At 44.7% G+C, this 14872-nt stretch overlaps 1 protein-coding gene across 1 annotated transcript in view; it reads right to left on the bottom strand.

Annotated features, from left to right (window-relative positions):
* DEPDC5 (DEP domain containing 5, GATOR1 subcomplex subunit) overlaps positions 1–13301 on the bottom strand; it is a 43498-nt gene extending 30197 nt beyond the window's left edge. The window contains exons 1-21 of the mRNA XM_059484929.1: positions 13064–13301; positions 12385–12502; positions 11575–11662; positions 10861–10907; positions 10442–10527; positions 9563–9646; positions 8863–8912; positions 8288–8357; positions 7877–7955; positions 6879–6940; positions 6387–6456; positions 5896–5968; positions 5639–5742; positions 5254–5328; positions 4110–4244; positions 3583–3644; positions 3414–3487; positions 2838–2907; positions 2290–2326; positions 1721–1841; positions 42–262 (exon numbers count right to left, since the gene is read on the bottom strand). Coding sequence (XP_059340912.1) covers positions 42–262; positions 1721–1841; positions 2290–2326; positions 2838–2907; positions 3414–3487; positions 3583–3644; positions 4110–4244; positions 5254–5328; positions 5639–5742; positions 5896–5968; positions 6387–6456; positions 6879–6940; positions 7877–7955; positions 8288–8357; positions 8863–8912; positions 9563–9646; positions 10442–10527; positions 10861–10907; positions 11575–11662; positions 12385–12442 — 1666 coding nt within the window. The 5' untranslated portion in view covers positions 12443–12502; positions 13064–13301. The remainder of the gene's footprint in view (positions 1–41; positions 263–1720; positions 1842–2289; positions 2327–2837; positions 2908–3413; positions 3488–3582; positions 3645–4109; positions 4245–5253; positions 5329–5638; positions 5743–5895; positions 5969–6386; positions 6457–6878; positions 6941–7876; positions 7956–8287; positions 8358–8862; positions 8913–9562; positions 9647–10441; positions 10528–10860; positions 10908–11574; positions 11663–12384; positions 12503–13063) is intronic.
* Between the last annotated feature and the right edge of the window lie 1571 nt (positions 13302–14872).

Here is a 14872-nt window from a genome sequence, read left to right as displayed (position 1 = left end):
ACTCCCCACCAAAGGCACCTTCCCACCTGCCCCAGGCTGACCTCTGGTGCTGGTGTAGCCCAGGGAGCTGCTGACTTCACACTGGTGCAGGTGGGGCCGTGGGATCATGAGGATGTTGGAGATCTTGCCCAGGGAGCTGTCGTCAGAGGCCTGGCTCCTGACCTCCTCGGGGGGCAGCGCGCGGCTCTGCAGGGACGGGCTGCAGGACACGTCGTACGAGCTGGAGCTCTTCCTGGTGCGGCTCTCCCGCTCCCGCACCGACCTGCCCAGGGGTGACAGCAAACAGACAATCATCCCCAGGTCAGCAGGGGGCTGGGACAGACCCAAGTCATGCAAAAGACTCAGTGTTCAGCAGGTGAACTCAACAAGAGCATCACAGGGAAGCCATCGCTATGTTTTTTGACTGCTTGGGTAATTTATACTTCTGCACATCACGCAACACAACAAGAACACAGCAACACTTCCAGCACAAGGGCTGTGAAAGGACCTGCTCAGCTCCCTCTGCAATCACACACCACACCAACCTGACAGAGATGTGGCCTAGCCCAGAGACCTCAGCCTACAGTGCCAGAACCATGTAGCTATAGGGAAACTACTCGGAATTATGAACTGTTTCAATTGTGCTGCTATCTTTCAGCATGTGTGGCCACATTTCTCTTCACAGAGAAAAGCAAGGCACAACTTCCCAAGGATATCTTCTAGGATTCACATTCTCTGAATCTCAGAGAAAGAAAAACAATTCTTATGTCAATTGCTGCTCCTCTTGTTGTTCACAAGTGGAATGCATTGTGGAAGACTGTTTACCTGAAGAGAATTGGTAATTGGGAATTGGATTCTGGTGTGAATGTTTTGATTCACTGACCAATTGAATCTGTGTATGTCTGTCAGGACTGTTGGCTGACAGTCACCAGATTCTGTGCAGTTGAGTGGGTTGCTTGTGCAGATTCAGTTTAGATGTAGTGTAGTACAATAGTAGTAGTACAATTGTACAATAAAGTCATTAATTATCCCTCTAATATCAATGGAGTCCTCCTTGTCATTTTCTCCCTTGCTGGGGCTGCCCTGATTCACTGTAAGCATGGGTTCCTACAGGCTGCTCAAATGAACATACTAACAAGAGAGTCCACATGCTCTGAGTTAGGCATTACTACTGAAAGAAGCAAAGTAAAAAAAAAAAAGAACTTCAAAACAACCCTGTATTTCTGAAAAAGCACTGAAATTTATCGTTTATTCAATGAATTTGGCCAGGACCTGAGAATAATCAGCCTTTCTCCTCAGACAAAAGGACATGGAATAGTTGAGAACCTGCACTCAGCTTTTCTGCCTCTTCTCTCATTCAGACAGGCATCATTTTCAGGGAGGCTTCCTCACCACCCTGTTCACCAGCTACTAAGCGGTGCATTGAACAATCTACTTCTACAATTCTCTGCAAGTCTAATGTGCAAATACTTTCTTAACCCCCTTGCAAAATCTGCTAGAAAGACTAGCTTTATTCAAACAAAATTCAAGATTTAAAGAAAAAAAATTTATGCTTTTTCCTAGACTTCACACTGTTTTAGGAGTAAAACACCAGCCAGCCAGCCATGAAGATCAGACAGAGAATAAGCTTTTTGTTCAACTGTGAGCACGTGCAGATTAATTCTCTTTGTATTTCTCCAAGTGTTTTATGTATCAAGCACACATGGCTACTCCAGAAGCTGGGCACTCCCAGGCCTCTCACCTGAAAGTGGTGCAGCGCTGGGCTCTGGCTGGGCCTGGCAGTCTGAACACCTGGGCATCATAGCCATCATAATCCACCTGGATAGGCAAGGCATTCTCAGCATCCTTGGGAGCTCCTAATGCTGAAATAAAAATCATACAGCACTGGAACCTCTTTCAACAATGTTCGAGATGTGCAAGGCAGAGTAACCACCTCCCACCCCTAAGGAAAGTATCTGTTCCAAAAGAAATCCCAAAGTGTCAGGAGCAGAGCAGCTGGAGCAGCTCAATTATCAAAGGAGGTGCCTCTGAATCAAATTATCAAAGGAGGTGCCGCTGAATCAGGCTGGCTGAAGCCATAATGCTTTTCCCTCATACACCCTAAACTCTAAATGAATAATTGCCAAGAAGTCAACTGGCACATGCACATTAGCATCCCAAGTTACAAATATGGGAAATACTCAAATGAGAGTTTGATGGTTTTCTGTAACAATTGTGCCTTCCTTGGGCTGAAGTGTCATTGTCTTCCTGCAGCTCTTTGTTACTTTTGGGAGTCAGTGGGACAGACCATTCCAGGACAGAATTACTTACAGGCATCACGATTATTTTTTGCTTTCTCTGTCAGTGGCTGAAGGGTCCAACAAAGGAAGTGTGAAGTGACCAAAAAAAACAAACAAGAAAGTAAAAAAAAAAAAAAAGAGCAACAGAAAAGACAGAGGGAAGGGAATCAGTCAGCATGTTCTAAGCAAATATCCCCAGTGTGACCAAGCAGACCAAGTTCAGCTTGCTAACTCAGTGAGGCCGCCAGACAATTTCAGAAATATTAAATACTGATACTTGGTCACAAATCTGTGTGAAAAACACAATGTTCAACACCTTTCCTCCTCTTCATACAGCTCTTTGTTACAGAATGAAATTAATTTTAAGGGTGGCTAAAACATTTCTCACCCAGCTTTACTTAGAAAGGAAAGACCTACAAACTACATCTCATTCAAAATCCCCAAAACAAACCTTGCAGCTTTGCTCTCACAGCCTTTTAACACAGAAACTTAGTTCCAGCTGTTGGAATACTTGTGATGCTTGACTGAGAAGAGCTATCAGACAAGCTAGTAAGAAAATATAAATCAGAAAATTCCCACCTTCCTTCCTGCCAGCTTGATCCGTGGAGTGAAGCTGTTACACAGGAGCTGGCTTTTGGATGTGTAGAAACTGAAAGAAAAAATAGTGTGGCTTTAAGAACACAACACAGTTGGTTTGCTACACAGTAAGCAGACCAGGAACCTGAGTCAGCTATTGGATAAAGAGATAAGGTTCTGTGCATAAAAAAAGTATGGAAAACACTGAGGGATGGTTGAGAGAAGCTACTCTGCCTAAAGATAGGGCTTAGATACTTATACAGCCTCAGTCTAGACACTTCTTAATGGGCTTAACACCTGCATTGCCCAGTTCATTTTCTACAGAAAGACATCCATTTCTACTGTGCCATTTACACAACTCTTCCTGATTTACAAAACTGTAGTGATTCACACCAGCTGTTTGAAAACCCTGTCATTTCTGTCAGGTTGCATTAATGCCCAGAGTTCTGCAAGAGTAATGGAATATTTCTTTGCTTCACAAGGAAATCAGAGGGCATAAAAGAAGAAGGAGAATTCAAGAGATTATGAAGAGTAAAGCAAAGCAGAAGTGTTTAGCAAAAGGTGATAGAATTCACCTACCTATGATTTATCCAGTGTGGGATATTGTAGTCATCACCCATTCGTGAGTCACCAGGGCCACAGCGATTATGGAGCTGCAAGAGTAATTCAGAAGGAGCTACCTGTACCCAGCCAGTCACAACATGAGCAACATTTGTAGCAGGAACAAGGGAAGGGAAAGCAGCCCTACCTTAAAGAGTGGGACAGCATGCAAGGGTTGCTCTCCCATGCACACCAAATCCACACCTATCCCTGTAAACAGACAACAGTAGAGTTCAGCTATCCAAGCAGGACTGATATGCTAAGACAAAATAGATCACCAATTTGAACTGAAGACCCAAAATGCATTCACATCATATTATAAGAGGCAATAATACTGAATAAAAATGGTAGTTAATGGTCCCATGGTATGGCTACAAACCAACAGTACCTGAAGGGATATAAGAAATTATTTTCCTAAACTAATGCAACTCATGCAAGACTATCCTTTAAGAGAAAGGTTTGCACAGAGAGGTGAAGTTCACTGTCACAAACAAAAGAAACTAAATGCCTGTAAGCACTCTGAAAACCCGCTCATTTCAATACCAAGTGCAGACACAAGTCTTGCAGCTAAGGACACAACACACGGCTGACAGTAGGTACTTTTTCACAGCCAGAAGCAGCTGGATTTTCCCCAGATCTGTGTTTGCCTGCAGAGGCAGAGGCACAGTTCTTTACCATTGTCAATCATGCGCTGCTTGGTGAGGATCATGAGGAGCCGATCCACCTCGAACACCCCCACGCCGGGCGTGATCACCACCGACATCTGCCCCGTGCGGTCGAAGTTGCGGTTGATGTAATGCTTGTCAAACACTGCCAGAGAGAAATGCTGAGTTTGTCAGGGTCCCCAGGACAAGGGGAGAGATGAGCAATCTGACTCCATGTTCCCAGAAGGCTGATTTATTATTATATTATATATTATGTATTTAATATATTAATTATATAAGTTATAAAACTAATAAAACTAATATATAACATATATAAGTAAGTTATACAAGGTGTGTTGTCACAGACACATCTTATGAAAAATCCTTTCCTTAGGATTTTTTCTCCTGAGAAGCTGAGAGGCCTCAGGAACAAAATGTAAACATTGATTATCTGCTGCTGTGGAATGCAACAGGTGCATCTGTGATTGGTCTCACGTGGTTGTTTCTAATTAATGGCCAATCACAGCCCAGCTGGCCTGGACTCTGTCTGAGACACAAGCTTTTGTTATCATTCCTTCTTTTTCTATTCTTAGCTAGCCTTCTGATGCAATCTTTTCTTCTATTCTCTTAGTATAGTTTTAATATAATATATATCATAAAATAATAAATCAGCCTTCTGAAACATGGAGTCAGATCCTCATCTCTTCCCTCATCCTTGGACCCCTGCAAAAACCATCACAGTGTGTTATGTGTTGTGTTGTATATATGTGTTGTATGTGGTGTGGTGTTCTAAGAATACTATACTAAAACTATACTAAAGACAGAGAAGGATACAGACAGAAGGCTTAACAAGAATGAATAATAAAAACTTGTGACAGACTCCTCAGAGCCTTGACACAGCTGGCCATGATTGGCCATTAAGTAAAAACAATTCACATGTTGGATAAACCATCTCCAAACCACATTCCAAAGCAGCTTCCCAGGAGGAAATACTGGGCAAAGAGAATTTTTCCAAAAATGCGACAGTGACAAGAAAGCAGCAATACTGTCAGAACACCCTGGATGTTTCTTTTCAGAGAAAGGCAGGCAACCCCCTAATATTCCCCTCCTCCTCACAGTGTTAAGGAAAAAGTAACATTTAATGGTTGTATTTTTAGCCATTGCTCATAACTTACCATTGAATGAAAGATTTATAGCCTCCAGGTAGTTCCCTTGTGCTGAGGTAGAATTGTAACCTGAAGGAAAGCCCTCTGGAAAAGTATTCAAAAAGGAAAAAAAAAATCATTTCTGTATACCAGCTTTATATAATAAAAAACCCACAGAAAAATACAGCTGTACTAAATACTATTGGTTCAAAAATGTAAAAGGCAAAATGTAAATGGCAAAATTGACGTTATTAAGTTCCACAGAAAGACTGAGGCAAACTGCCCAGCCAGGAAAGCACTACGTAGCATGACACCAGACTCCAACTAAAAATGGATAGTTTACTGACAAGCTAAAAAATGTTAAAAAAAGAGGAGAGAGCAAAGGATAAAAGCAGGGAAAGGAAGATTCTTGTACCTGCTTGCTCAAGTCGTACCAACACAGGATACTGGATGAAAAGCTTTTTAATGGTCACAAGCAAGGAGGTCCACTCCTCCCGCCTCTCGTTCTGCACTACAACTCTAGAAAAAACACAGCCTGGTGAGGCCCAGGAAAGAAGCTATGAGGGCAAGTGAGAGGGGATGAACAAACTATAAAGAAATGCACAAAAGGGTGCATTGGGTGGCACATACACTGAGGGACAAGAGATGAAAAGAATAGGAAGGAAAACATACTTGTAAAAATCTTCATAAAATCTTCCCTCGTGATCCTGCCGAATTGATGCACGATGTGTTTCAGGAAACTCATCTGAAATGGAAGGAAAAGCACATCTTATCTCAGGCTCTTCTATAGAAACGACTAATCTTTTCCAGCAAGAAGCTGTTATTTCCATTTTAAAAAAACAAACAGAAAACAAGAAAAGGCCTCCAGCAAGTAAACTAAAAAACCAAAATATCTGGAGAAATATCAGACCTCCTATATAATAAAAACTGCTTTTAAACAAATATGACAGCTTGAGTATGATGAGGAAAATTTGCAACACTCTTCTATGTAAAGTTTTGACTGCAGATCTTTCATAACAATGGCTGTGTACCTACTGTGCTTGATAGAGAATACTCTGAAAATGACAATTTAAAAAAATAGAAGTTCCTGTCAGCTTGTGACCAACTTTCAAGAGATGAGATAGGTTTAAAAATGCAAACATGAAAATAGAGAATTTGCATACCTATAGATTTTGCTTCATAAAATGTTCTTGAAAATAGAACCACTGTCACTTCATGGCTGCAATTCTTCTCCTGTCCAGGAAGAACAAACGCAGAAAGAAAACATTAAAAGTCACATTTGGTAGAAAGTTGTGCATATACACATATAGTAACAGCCCTTCTTCCCTCATACCTAGAAACAAAGGTAACTAACAAAACCTAGATTATTGCATTAATGGATCTGCATCAGTGCTCCATCTGCCTCTCTGCAATAACAAATGGTCTGTCCTGCAGATTCTGTGCTGCTTGGCCATATCAATTGACCAGGAGCACTCTCCACTACTCTCTAAAGAAGCTCCTCTCTGTAGTTGCCAAGATTTTTGTTAAGAAAACAGACAGTTGACAGTTTATTTACACACACAGCAATTTGATATTCCGATGTGTTACTGTTCAGAGACGTCCCTAACAATTACAGAAAAATAAAAAATTAAAACTGAGCTCAATCATCTACTTACCTTCCATTTTGTGAAGAGGTCAGCAAGGAAACCATTCACAGCTTTCTCAAAGTATAGATCCCCTGCAAAATAAAAATTTCCCAAGCATCAGATAACAATAGCTACTTCACCTATAGAAGTTAGATATGGGGCATATCTAACCCTAAGATTCTAGGACAATTATAATTATTAAATCTCAAGCAGCTGTGTGCATAAATAAAGGACAATATCACTAAGATAAGATGGTAAAAAGATTTAAAAGCATGACTGTTTTATGATAAAAATATTTAAAAGCACCATTTTTTCAGAGGATGTAAACATGAGACAATGCCAGAAGGATCAGACCTTTAATTCATTTTTCCAACACGTTTGCAGCATGCTGGGAAAGCATCTGTACTGTGTTTTAGGCAGAGAATGCACAACTGATCCCCTGCTCTGATTTGAATAGTTGCCAAGTTCCATATGCCTACAACACATGGTCAAAGGAAGTGGCAAGAGGTTTGCTAAAGAATTATGCCAGAAAAAAAATAGGATGACAACAGAGAAGTGACTCATTCTTAATGCCTAAAGTTGTAATTCTTCCAGCTGAAGTCACCAACCTCAACCTGGGCTAAGGCAGGTTTCACTTCCTCAAGAAGCCAATGTCAGAAAAATCTAAAACATCAAGGTCCTCTTTGCACAGGACTTCCACACATTTCTGGCTTCAGGAATCACAAACTTGCACCTGCCCTCATCACCCAACATGTTCATATCCATAGAAAACCTTTCCAGTGCTCACAGTGATTTCATGGCTGAGACAGATAATGGTACCCAGGCTCTAGAGGGACAGGAGGAGGATGGCACAGACAGGGACAGCAATGGGTGGCACTGCAAGGAAGGAGCTAAGGAAATACCACAACACACCCTGGAGCACTGCTTAGGCCAAAGGCAGGATATTTTACTTTGCTGGAAGTGGCAGAAAAAACAGCAGGGGCAGAAGGGACAGCTGTGACCATCCACAGCCACAGTTACCTACATACCATAAATATCAAAATCCCACATTTCACAGCTCATCTGGATGAAAATATAAACCATGGCAGAAGTGGAGCGGAAGACCACCTGCAAAGGAAGGCAAGACCTCCTTTAAAACCAAGTACATTCATTAGAAGGCCCAAATGAAGAGGTTAACTGCACAGCAACTCATACAACTCTGGCCCTTGCATCACAGGGAAATTCCCCTCTGACAAGCTGCCTTTCCCCTCTAACTAGCCATTCCTAGCAGAGCTGAAGCTCAATAATTATTCGTTGTCCTGAACTTATTGCCATTCTTCACCTCACAACACAGCCAATTCCAATGATCCATACAAATCTGCAGGCAAGGCAGAATTACAAAATCCTGGCAGGCAAGGAAAGGAAGGGAAAACTGCTTTCCCTGTTTCCTGAACTCTTACCCGGGTGTCCTCACTGATGTATCCACAAGTGACTTTCTCACTCTTTACCCACAGTTCACCTGCCTGGGCTCTGGAAGAAAAGAAGTGCAGAATATTTGAATATGAAGATTAGAGAATCAGTAATTGAGCAAGGAAGAGATGTACCAAAATCTGCACTCAAGGATGACTTATTTGGTTAAAACCTGGTATTTAACCCAAAAGATGTCAAACAGTCATTTCCCTCTGCATCTGCACATTTCCTTGTCCCTGTGTCACCCCAAAAGCAACTGAAGCAATCCCCTCTGAACTATTAATACAGCTTAGGAAGAGGAGGGTAAATATTCTAAGAGATAAAAAGAAAATTATTTGGCCTCCATCAGAGGCCACAAGTGTAGCTGGCTGCCCTACTATTAGTTTCTTTTACCCCACACCAGATAGAAGCCTTCCCACACCCCATGGTGCAGACAGAAATCTATAGATGAGTAAGAGAACAATGAAACATGAGGGATTTTTCAGAGAAGAGTCTCCAGCTGGATACATAAAACTCATGAAGTTAAAGCAATAAGTAACAGTAAGCCCTCAGAGGAGGCACTGACCTGATACCAGCAAATTCAACTTTTTGGGTGACATATGCACATGTGCTGACCTAGGAAAGAAGAGTTACAGGTGTTAGAAGAAGAGCAGGCTCAGAGTGAGAAGAACAATGTACATAAAACCCACTCAAACATGATTTTTATGACAGAAGTCACAAAGTCCATTCAGTGTAGTTACTACTAATAGCTCAGCCTATAGAACCTCTGTAATAGACACAGAAAATCACTTTTAACACAGATCAGCTCTAACTGGGACCATCTGCCTAATTCACTGCACTTAGAGGAGCTACAGACTGCACTTGAGAGATGCAGGCAGAAGATACTCTAATAGCTGCTTATTAAGTGGTACTCTCAGAGAGGGGACACTTCAGCATACTTCTGCTTGAAAAACATTTGGATTCATTTCCTTCCAAATGTAGCAATCATTAAAATTCAGAACATAAGCAAAAAAACTCTCTATACTCATTTTCAATGCCCAAGGCAGTAATCAAAATTATACCAGTGGAGTAGGAAATGATGGGATTTGTTTTTCTGCAACATTTACACCCATTTCTCCAATTTTGATATGCCACTTAAAGCACAAAATCCTCAGGATCTTTGTCTTTGGCTCTCTGCATTTTGCAAAGCACTTCTTTCCACCCACAGCAAGCAAAACATAAGGGTTCATCACCTGCACCCTGCCCAAGGGCAGCAGGGGCCTTACCAAACTCTTCTTCAGCCTCCACATATCCCCACGCCCAATATACTGATCTTTAAATGTCAGCTCCACCAAGTCCAAGGTCACCTCCTGGGAAATGGGTGAAAAACACTGCTTAGATTTTACTGGTTGTTTCTAAGTAGGGCAGCCCAATCTGTTCATTTAATAACCAAGTGTTACAAGAAATGCCATTCAAAAGCAAGTCAATATCCCTAAAACTGCAAGATACAGGGGAAGCCCTTACAAATAAATAACAAAGTTGTGCATGTACCTCAACTACTGTGAGCTGCAAAACCTTGCACAATGTGATCAGAAAAGCCCAGGGACTAAATCTGTACTATAAGTCTCAGTGCAGGTTGGAAGCTGAAATAAATTACTGCCATTGTTCATGACATTAAGGAAACCTCATTTCCTGCAGACTTTTGTCTTGTGCAGAATATAAGTTCTGACTGCAGCTCTTTTAACAGTTGGAACATTTACAGGAAATGCCTCTCATTAAGAAGCTCTGTGGTACCAAATAATGCAAATCCAGGCCATGGCTCTTCTTTTGACTAGGCTACTTTCTGCTTTTCTTTATTGTGCCTGGTTCTCATGAATTTTTGAAATTTAAAAATATGTGAAATGTCTACATTTCTACCAAGCTCTGTGGAAGCAGGATCATAGAGTCCAAAAAGAGAGCAGAGATTGCAGGGAGAGAAGAGACACATAACAAACCAACAAATAATTCAAAAGCCTAAGGCTCACTTTCTTAGAGAAGAAGACTAAATATCTTTCAACGAAAAATAAATGCCTTTCTTCCCCCAGACTACTGTAGATGGAAAGTCACAGGGCTGTAACTTGAGTCAAGTGATGGAATGGATGGAAACAAGTGGCAAACCCACAGACCTTGGGGTCAACAACATTGACATGGACATCCTGGTAGGGCCGCAGGCGGAACACCTGTGCCACTGTCTGGTCCACACTGATCGTTTCTGCCAGAGAGCAAGAAAGGACAGCAGAGGAGTCAATGTCACCAACAGGTTCCAAGTGATTTACAGGTACAAAACCAGCACAGTCAGACTGTCATGAAACACACATTTCAGGCTAAAAAGTCAGGTTTGCTTAAACCATACTCATGTTACCCAAACAAAAGCAGATTTAGAACTAATGGCCCATTTTCTGTTAAAATTCTAATCCTTCCCTTGCTAAACAGACAAAGCATTGATTTTCATATGAAATTAAATACACACACTAGTCAATTACAGGTACAGCCCAGTCATGTCACTCTTCATATGGTATTATTGTGCATAAGTCTCAAATTTTACCTTTCTGCAGATCTTCCTTAAGTGACTTCACTTGGAGAAGCAGGGGACTAGCATGGAGAAGACAAAAAAGGTAGGCAAGTTGAGATACCAACAGTCTCTTTGGTAAATCACACACTCAAAACTATTTAGTAACATGGACCACAGGATACGATAAAGAGAAACATTAATATTTTCTAGAAAGCTTCATACACCATCCTCTCCACCTGTCTCTCTGTCTTGCTCCTTACACTCTCCATAATTATAAGGTACTCTTGAGGTAAAGATGATGCTACAAATGGGAAACCAGGTCACACAAGAACTTCACAGATCCTCACTTAAGTGTACTGCTGCTTTTCAGACAGAGACTGCAGAATGAATAGGTTCATACAACAAGGGCACAAAATTTTAATTTTGCCTAGGATATACTGAAGGATAGGAGAATAATCCTTAGGTAACAGCAGATCTAGGATACAGACATTGTTGATTCTATATTCAGGTGCTACTGGGCCTATGGAAGATCAGCAAACTAACACCAAACACAAAGAATTCCATAAATTTTAATGAAGCGCTCTTGCTAAAGGTAGCCTCTTTACTTCTCTTTAGGCAGAAAAAAATCATGGCAGCATCCTGAAGCAAAGTTATGTCAGCCCTAAGAGCCTCCACTCTAGAAAGCACCACACATGAACAGATCCTTTCAGTGCTCCAACCTCACTGATACCAGCAAAAAGAACTCACCTGTATTCATCATTGGGATGTGCAATTTCCACAACATCTCCCAGCTTGATTTGAAGAAATACTTTAGGATTCACCACCAGTTCATCATCTACAAGACATAAATGAATGAGGGCAGTGAACAGCTATATACTAAACACAGACACCTGCATGTTTGCATACAACAGCTCAGCACACATAAATATTCCAAACCAAGATGAACACATCAGCAAAATGCTTTCTATTCCCCACATGACAGGGTCCCCACCCAGCCACTTCAGATCAGCCACTCCTGCAGGCACAAACAACTCAAATAACAGAACTTTTACAAAAGAAGTGTTCACAAAAGACTGTGTCTTACTTAGGCAACCAGAATCATCTTCTGTACTTTTCATACAACAAACACCAGCAGGAAAGTAGACAGCTACAGAATCTCAACAAGATTTATCAATGTGCTGCAAGTCCAGAAGCAGTGAGCAATCCAATCAGTGACACACTGTTATTGGTGCTCAGAAACACATCTATGTGCAGTCATAAGTCACTGACATATGTGTCACTCCTTAGGGTGACTGAAACACCAGATTAAGAGAGAAGTGTGGCAACAAAAGGGGAGGAAAAAAAAAACAAAGCTATTTTATTTTTAGATACAATCTTGGTCTCTTCCAATAAACATTCATTTATTTTGCTTTATCCTGTTATTAGAAAGAGCTTTCCAAACTCTGGCTGGAAATACTGCTTGTTACATCTTCACTCTTTTACAAATGCAATTTTACAATAAGACAATTGTTTTCAATTGAGTATTGATCTCACTGTTATGAGCAAGGAGATACTGACCACTGCCTCCAAACCCCTTCTTATGGATGACGAGCTTGTACACCTTGTTGGTTCTCATCTTGAGCTCCAGTTCCTCTCAGACGCTTCGAGCCAAGACGGTTACAGGCATCTTGCATATCTAACACAGAAAGGAAAGCAAACACAGATCTCTTGACAATACAGAACCATTGTTTATGTTCTGCAGGTGAACACAGCGCGCTGTCCTGGCCGATTTCACCGCGGCGTGGCAGAGCTGGGCCCAGCTCAGGAGAGTGAGGGGCAGCTACGGGTACAGGCACAAGGAGAGAGTGTGCTAAAAGTGTGCTTTTCTAATAGACTAAAGGATTGAGCTTGCAGAAGTGCTTTACAGAAAGTCAATTACCGAGCTACAGAGTCGTAGTGGGGAAAAAAGCCCCGTATAACTAAAATCTGTTAAAATAAACTCTATGACTTGGAACTGATGCGGGTCTGGAAAGCAGCGCCGCTTGGTGCTGGGACCCGGCAGAGCCGCACCGGGGGCGCCTCAAAGAGCGGAGAGCAAACAAAGCCAAGCGGTTCCATTGCGCTGCCGTGCCTACGGCATTAAACAGCCATGGAACCGCTGCGTCCATTCGCTTACAGGGGAAGAGAAGCGCACCGAGACACCCGAGTGCCTGCCCGGAGCAACGGCGAGGGGCACACGGGCCGCCAGGGTCCTTACCGCACGGGGGGCAGTAGCACAGAGCGAGCAGCAGGGCGGCTCACGGCAGAGCACGGGGGAAGGACACCGGGGAGAACGGCGCAGTCCGGGCGCCAAGGGAGCCCGGACACCTCAACGCTCCGCGCCGCTCACAGTCCCGGGCAGCGCGGCCGGGGCCGGCCGGCCACAGCAGAGCGGAGCGCGGCGCAGTCCCGGCCCTGCTCGCGGAGCGCCCGACGCGGGGCCAGGCCAGGCCCTGCCCCGGCGGTGCCGTCCCGCGGGTACCGCGCGGCACTTCCGCGTCCGGGGCCGCGCGCCACGTGACACCCGCGCCGCCACCGCGGGAAGGAGCAGGGGGACACGCCCACTATGGGGGCGGGGCATGAGAGACCCGGCCCGGCGATGGGCGGGGCCGTTCGGGGGCGGGGCGGGCGCTGCCGGAGGCGGGGCCATAGCCCCGGCCGCCGGTTCCGCGCCGGGCCCGCCCCGGATGCGGAAGTGATGCGCGCGGGGCGCGGCGCGGCGCGGCGGGCGCGCACAGCGGGGCCGGCGGCCGCCGCCGCTCAGGTAACGGCACCGGGCGGGGCGCGGGGTGCGCCGGGCGGGCCCCGCCTCCTGCGCGCGCCGGGAGTTGAGCGGGCTCGAGTGGGCGGCGCGGGCCCTGCTCAGCACGGGCGCGGGGGAGACACAACCGGCCGTTGTGTAATTACCGAGAGCGGCGATCTGCGGTGCGCCGCCGCAGGGCGGCTGCGGACCTTCGGTCTGGGCGGTGCGGGGACTGCTGCCGCGGAGAAGGAGCGGGGCTCGGGGCCGGGTCCGTCGGCGCTGCTGGGGCGCTCGGAACAAAGCGTCGCCCCCGGTCCCGGCGCGGCTGGGCTCGGGCGGCACCGCCGGGACGGTGATGCTCTCCCGGGACCGGTGGGCTCCCGTGTTCCCGGGGGGCTGGTGCGAGTTTCCCCGGGGTCTGTACCGGCTGCTCCTGCTAGAGGAGCACGCAGCAGCGCTCGGCTGAGGAGCCCGAGTTTCGTTAAACTGAGTCACTGGTGCTCCTCTAAGGCCTGGCTTAGCCCGGTCCTGTCCCTGAGCCTCCGGGAGCGATTGACGGCGGCGTTTGCGCGGCGAGGCTGTCCCGGTACCGGGAGCAGCGGTGCCAGCTCAACCGGAGCTCCTGGCCCGTGCTCATAGAGCCGCTGCCGGTGTTCGGGTCCGGGCCGAGGAAGACCGGGAGCGGGGCCGTGTCCTGGCACAAGGCACCCTCTGCACTCCGGGACAGCACAGAGTGACAGGCACAGGCTGCTGGCCGATGGCTTAGACAGTGTTCGTTTGAGGCACAGAATGTGAAGCAAACTTGGAGCTCTTTTCCAAAGACTAGAAACTTATGAAAATCCCAGGAAATCAAACACTGCTTTAGTTCTAGTGAAGGAGGAGGATGTCTGATACAAGCCCCAGTGATTTGCTTTATAACCTCTTCTCAGGTTATTCAGAAGATGTGGTTAAATCTGCAGGGAGATGTTTGAATGTGGAAATGAGGCTTGGGAATATCTATTTCACTTTATTCTCTTCATTTGTTCATGGAGCATTTCCTTAGATACTCAAATCTTCCTCAGCTGCTTTCTTAAAGATATATTTGGAAGCGTCTTTCTTAAATATATATACTTGAATCTTGAGGAATTAAGCTTTTCCTTTTAATCTAGTCCAGAAGTTGGATTTCAGTGATCCTTGAGGATCCCTTCCAGCTCAGGGTTTTCTATGGTTAGTCCAATGTATGTTGATTTAACGTTGCTTTTATTTTTAGGATAAACTGAAAAGCTCAGGGCAGCTGATCTTCAA

Source organism: Ammospiza nelsoni, chromosome 18, assembly GCF_027579445.1.
Source record: "Ammospiza nelsoni isolate bAmmNel1 chromosome 18, bAmmNel1.pri, whole genome shotgun sequence".
NCBI classification, from domain to species: Eukaryota; Metazoa; Chordata; class Aves; order Passeriformes; family Passerellidae; genus Ammospiza; species Ammospiza nelsoni.
Note: the sequence above shows the minus strand (reverse complement) of the source record. Positions and strands in the feature narration are given on the sequence as shown.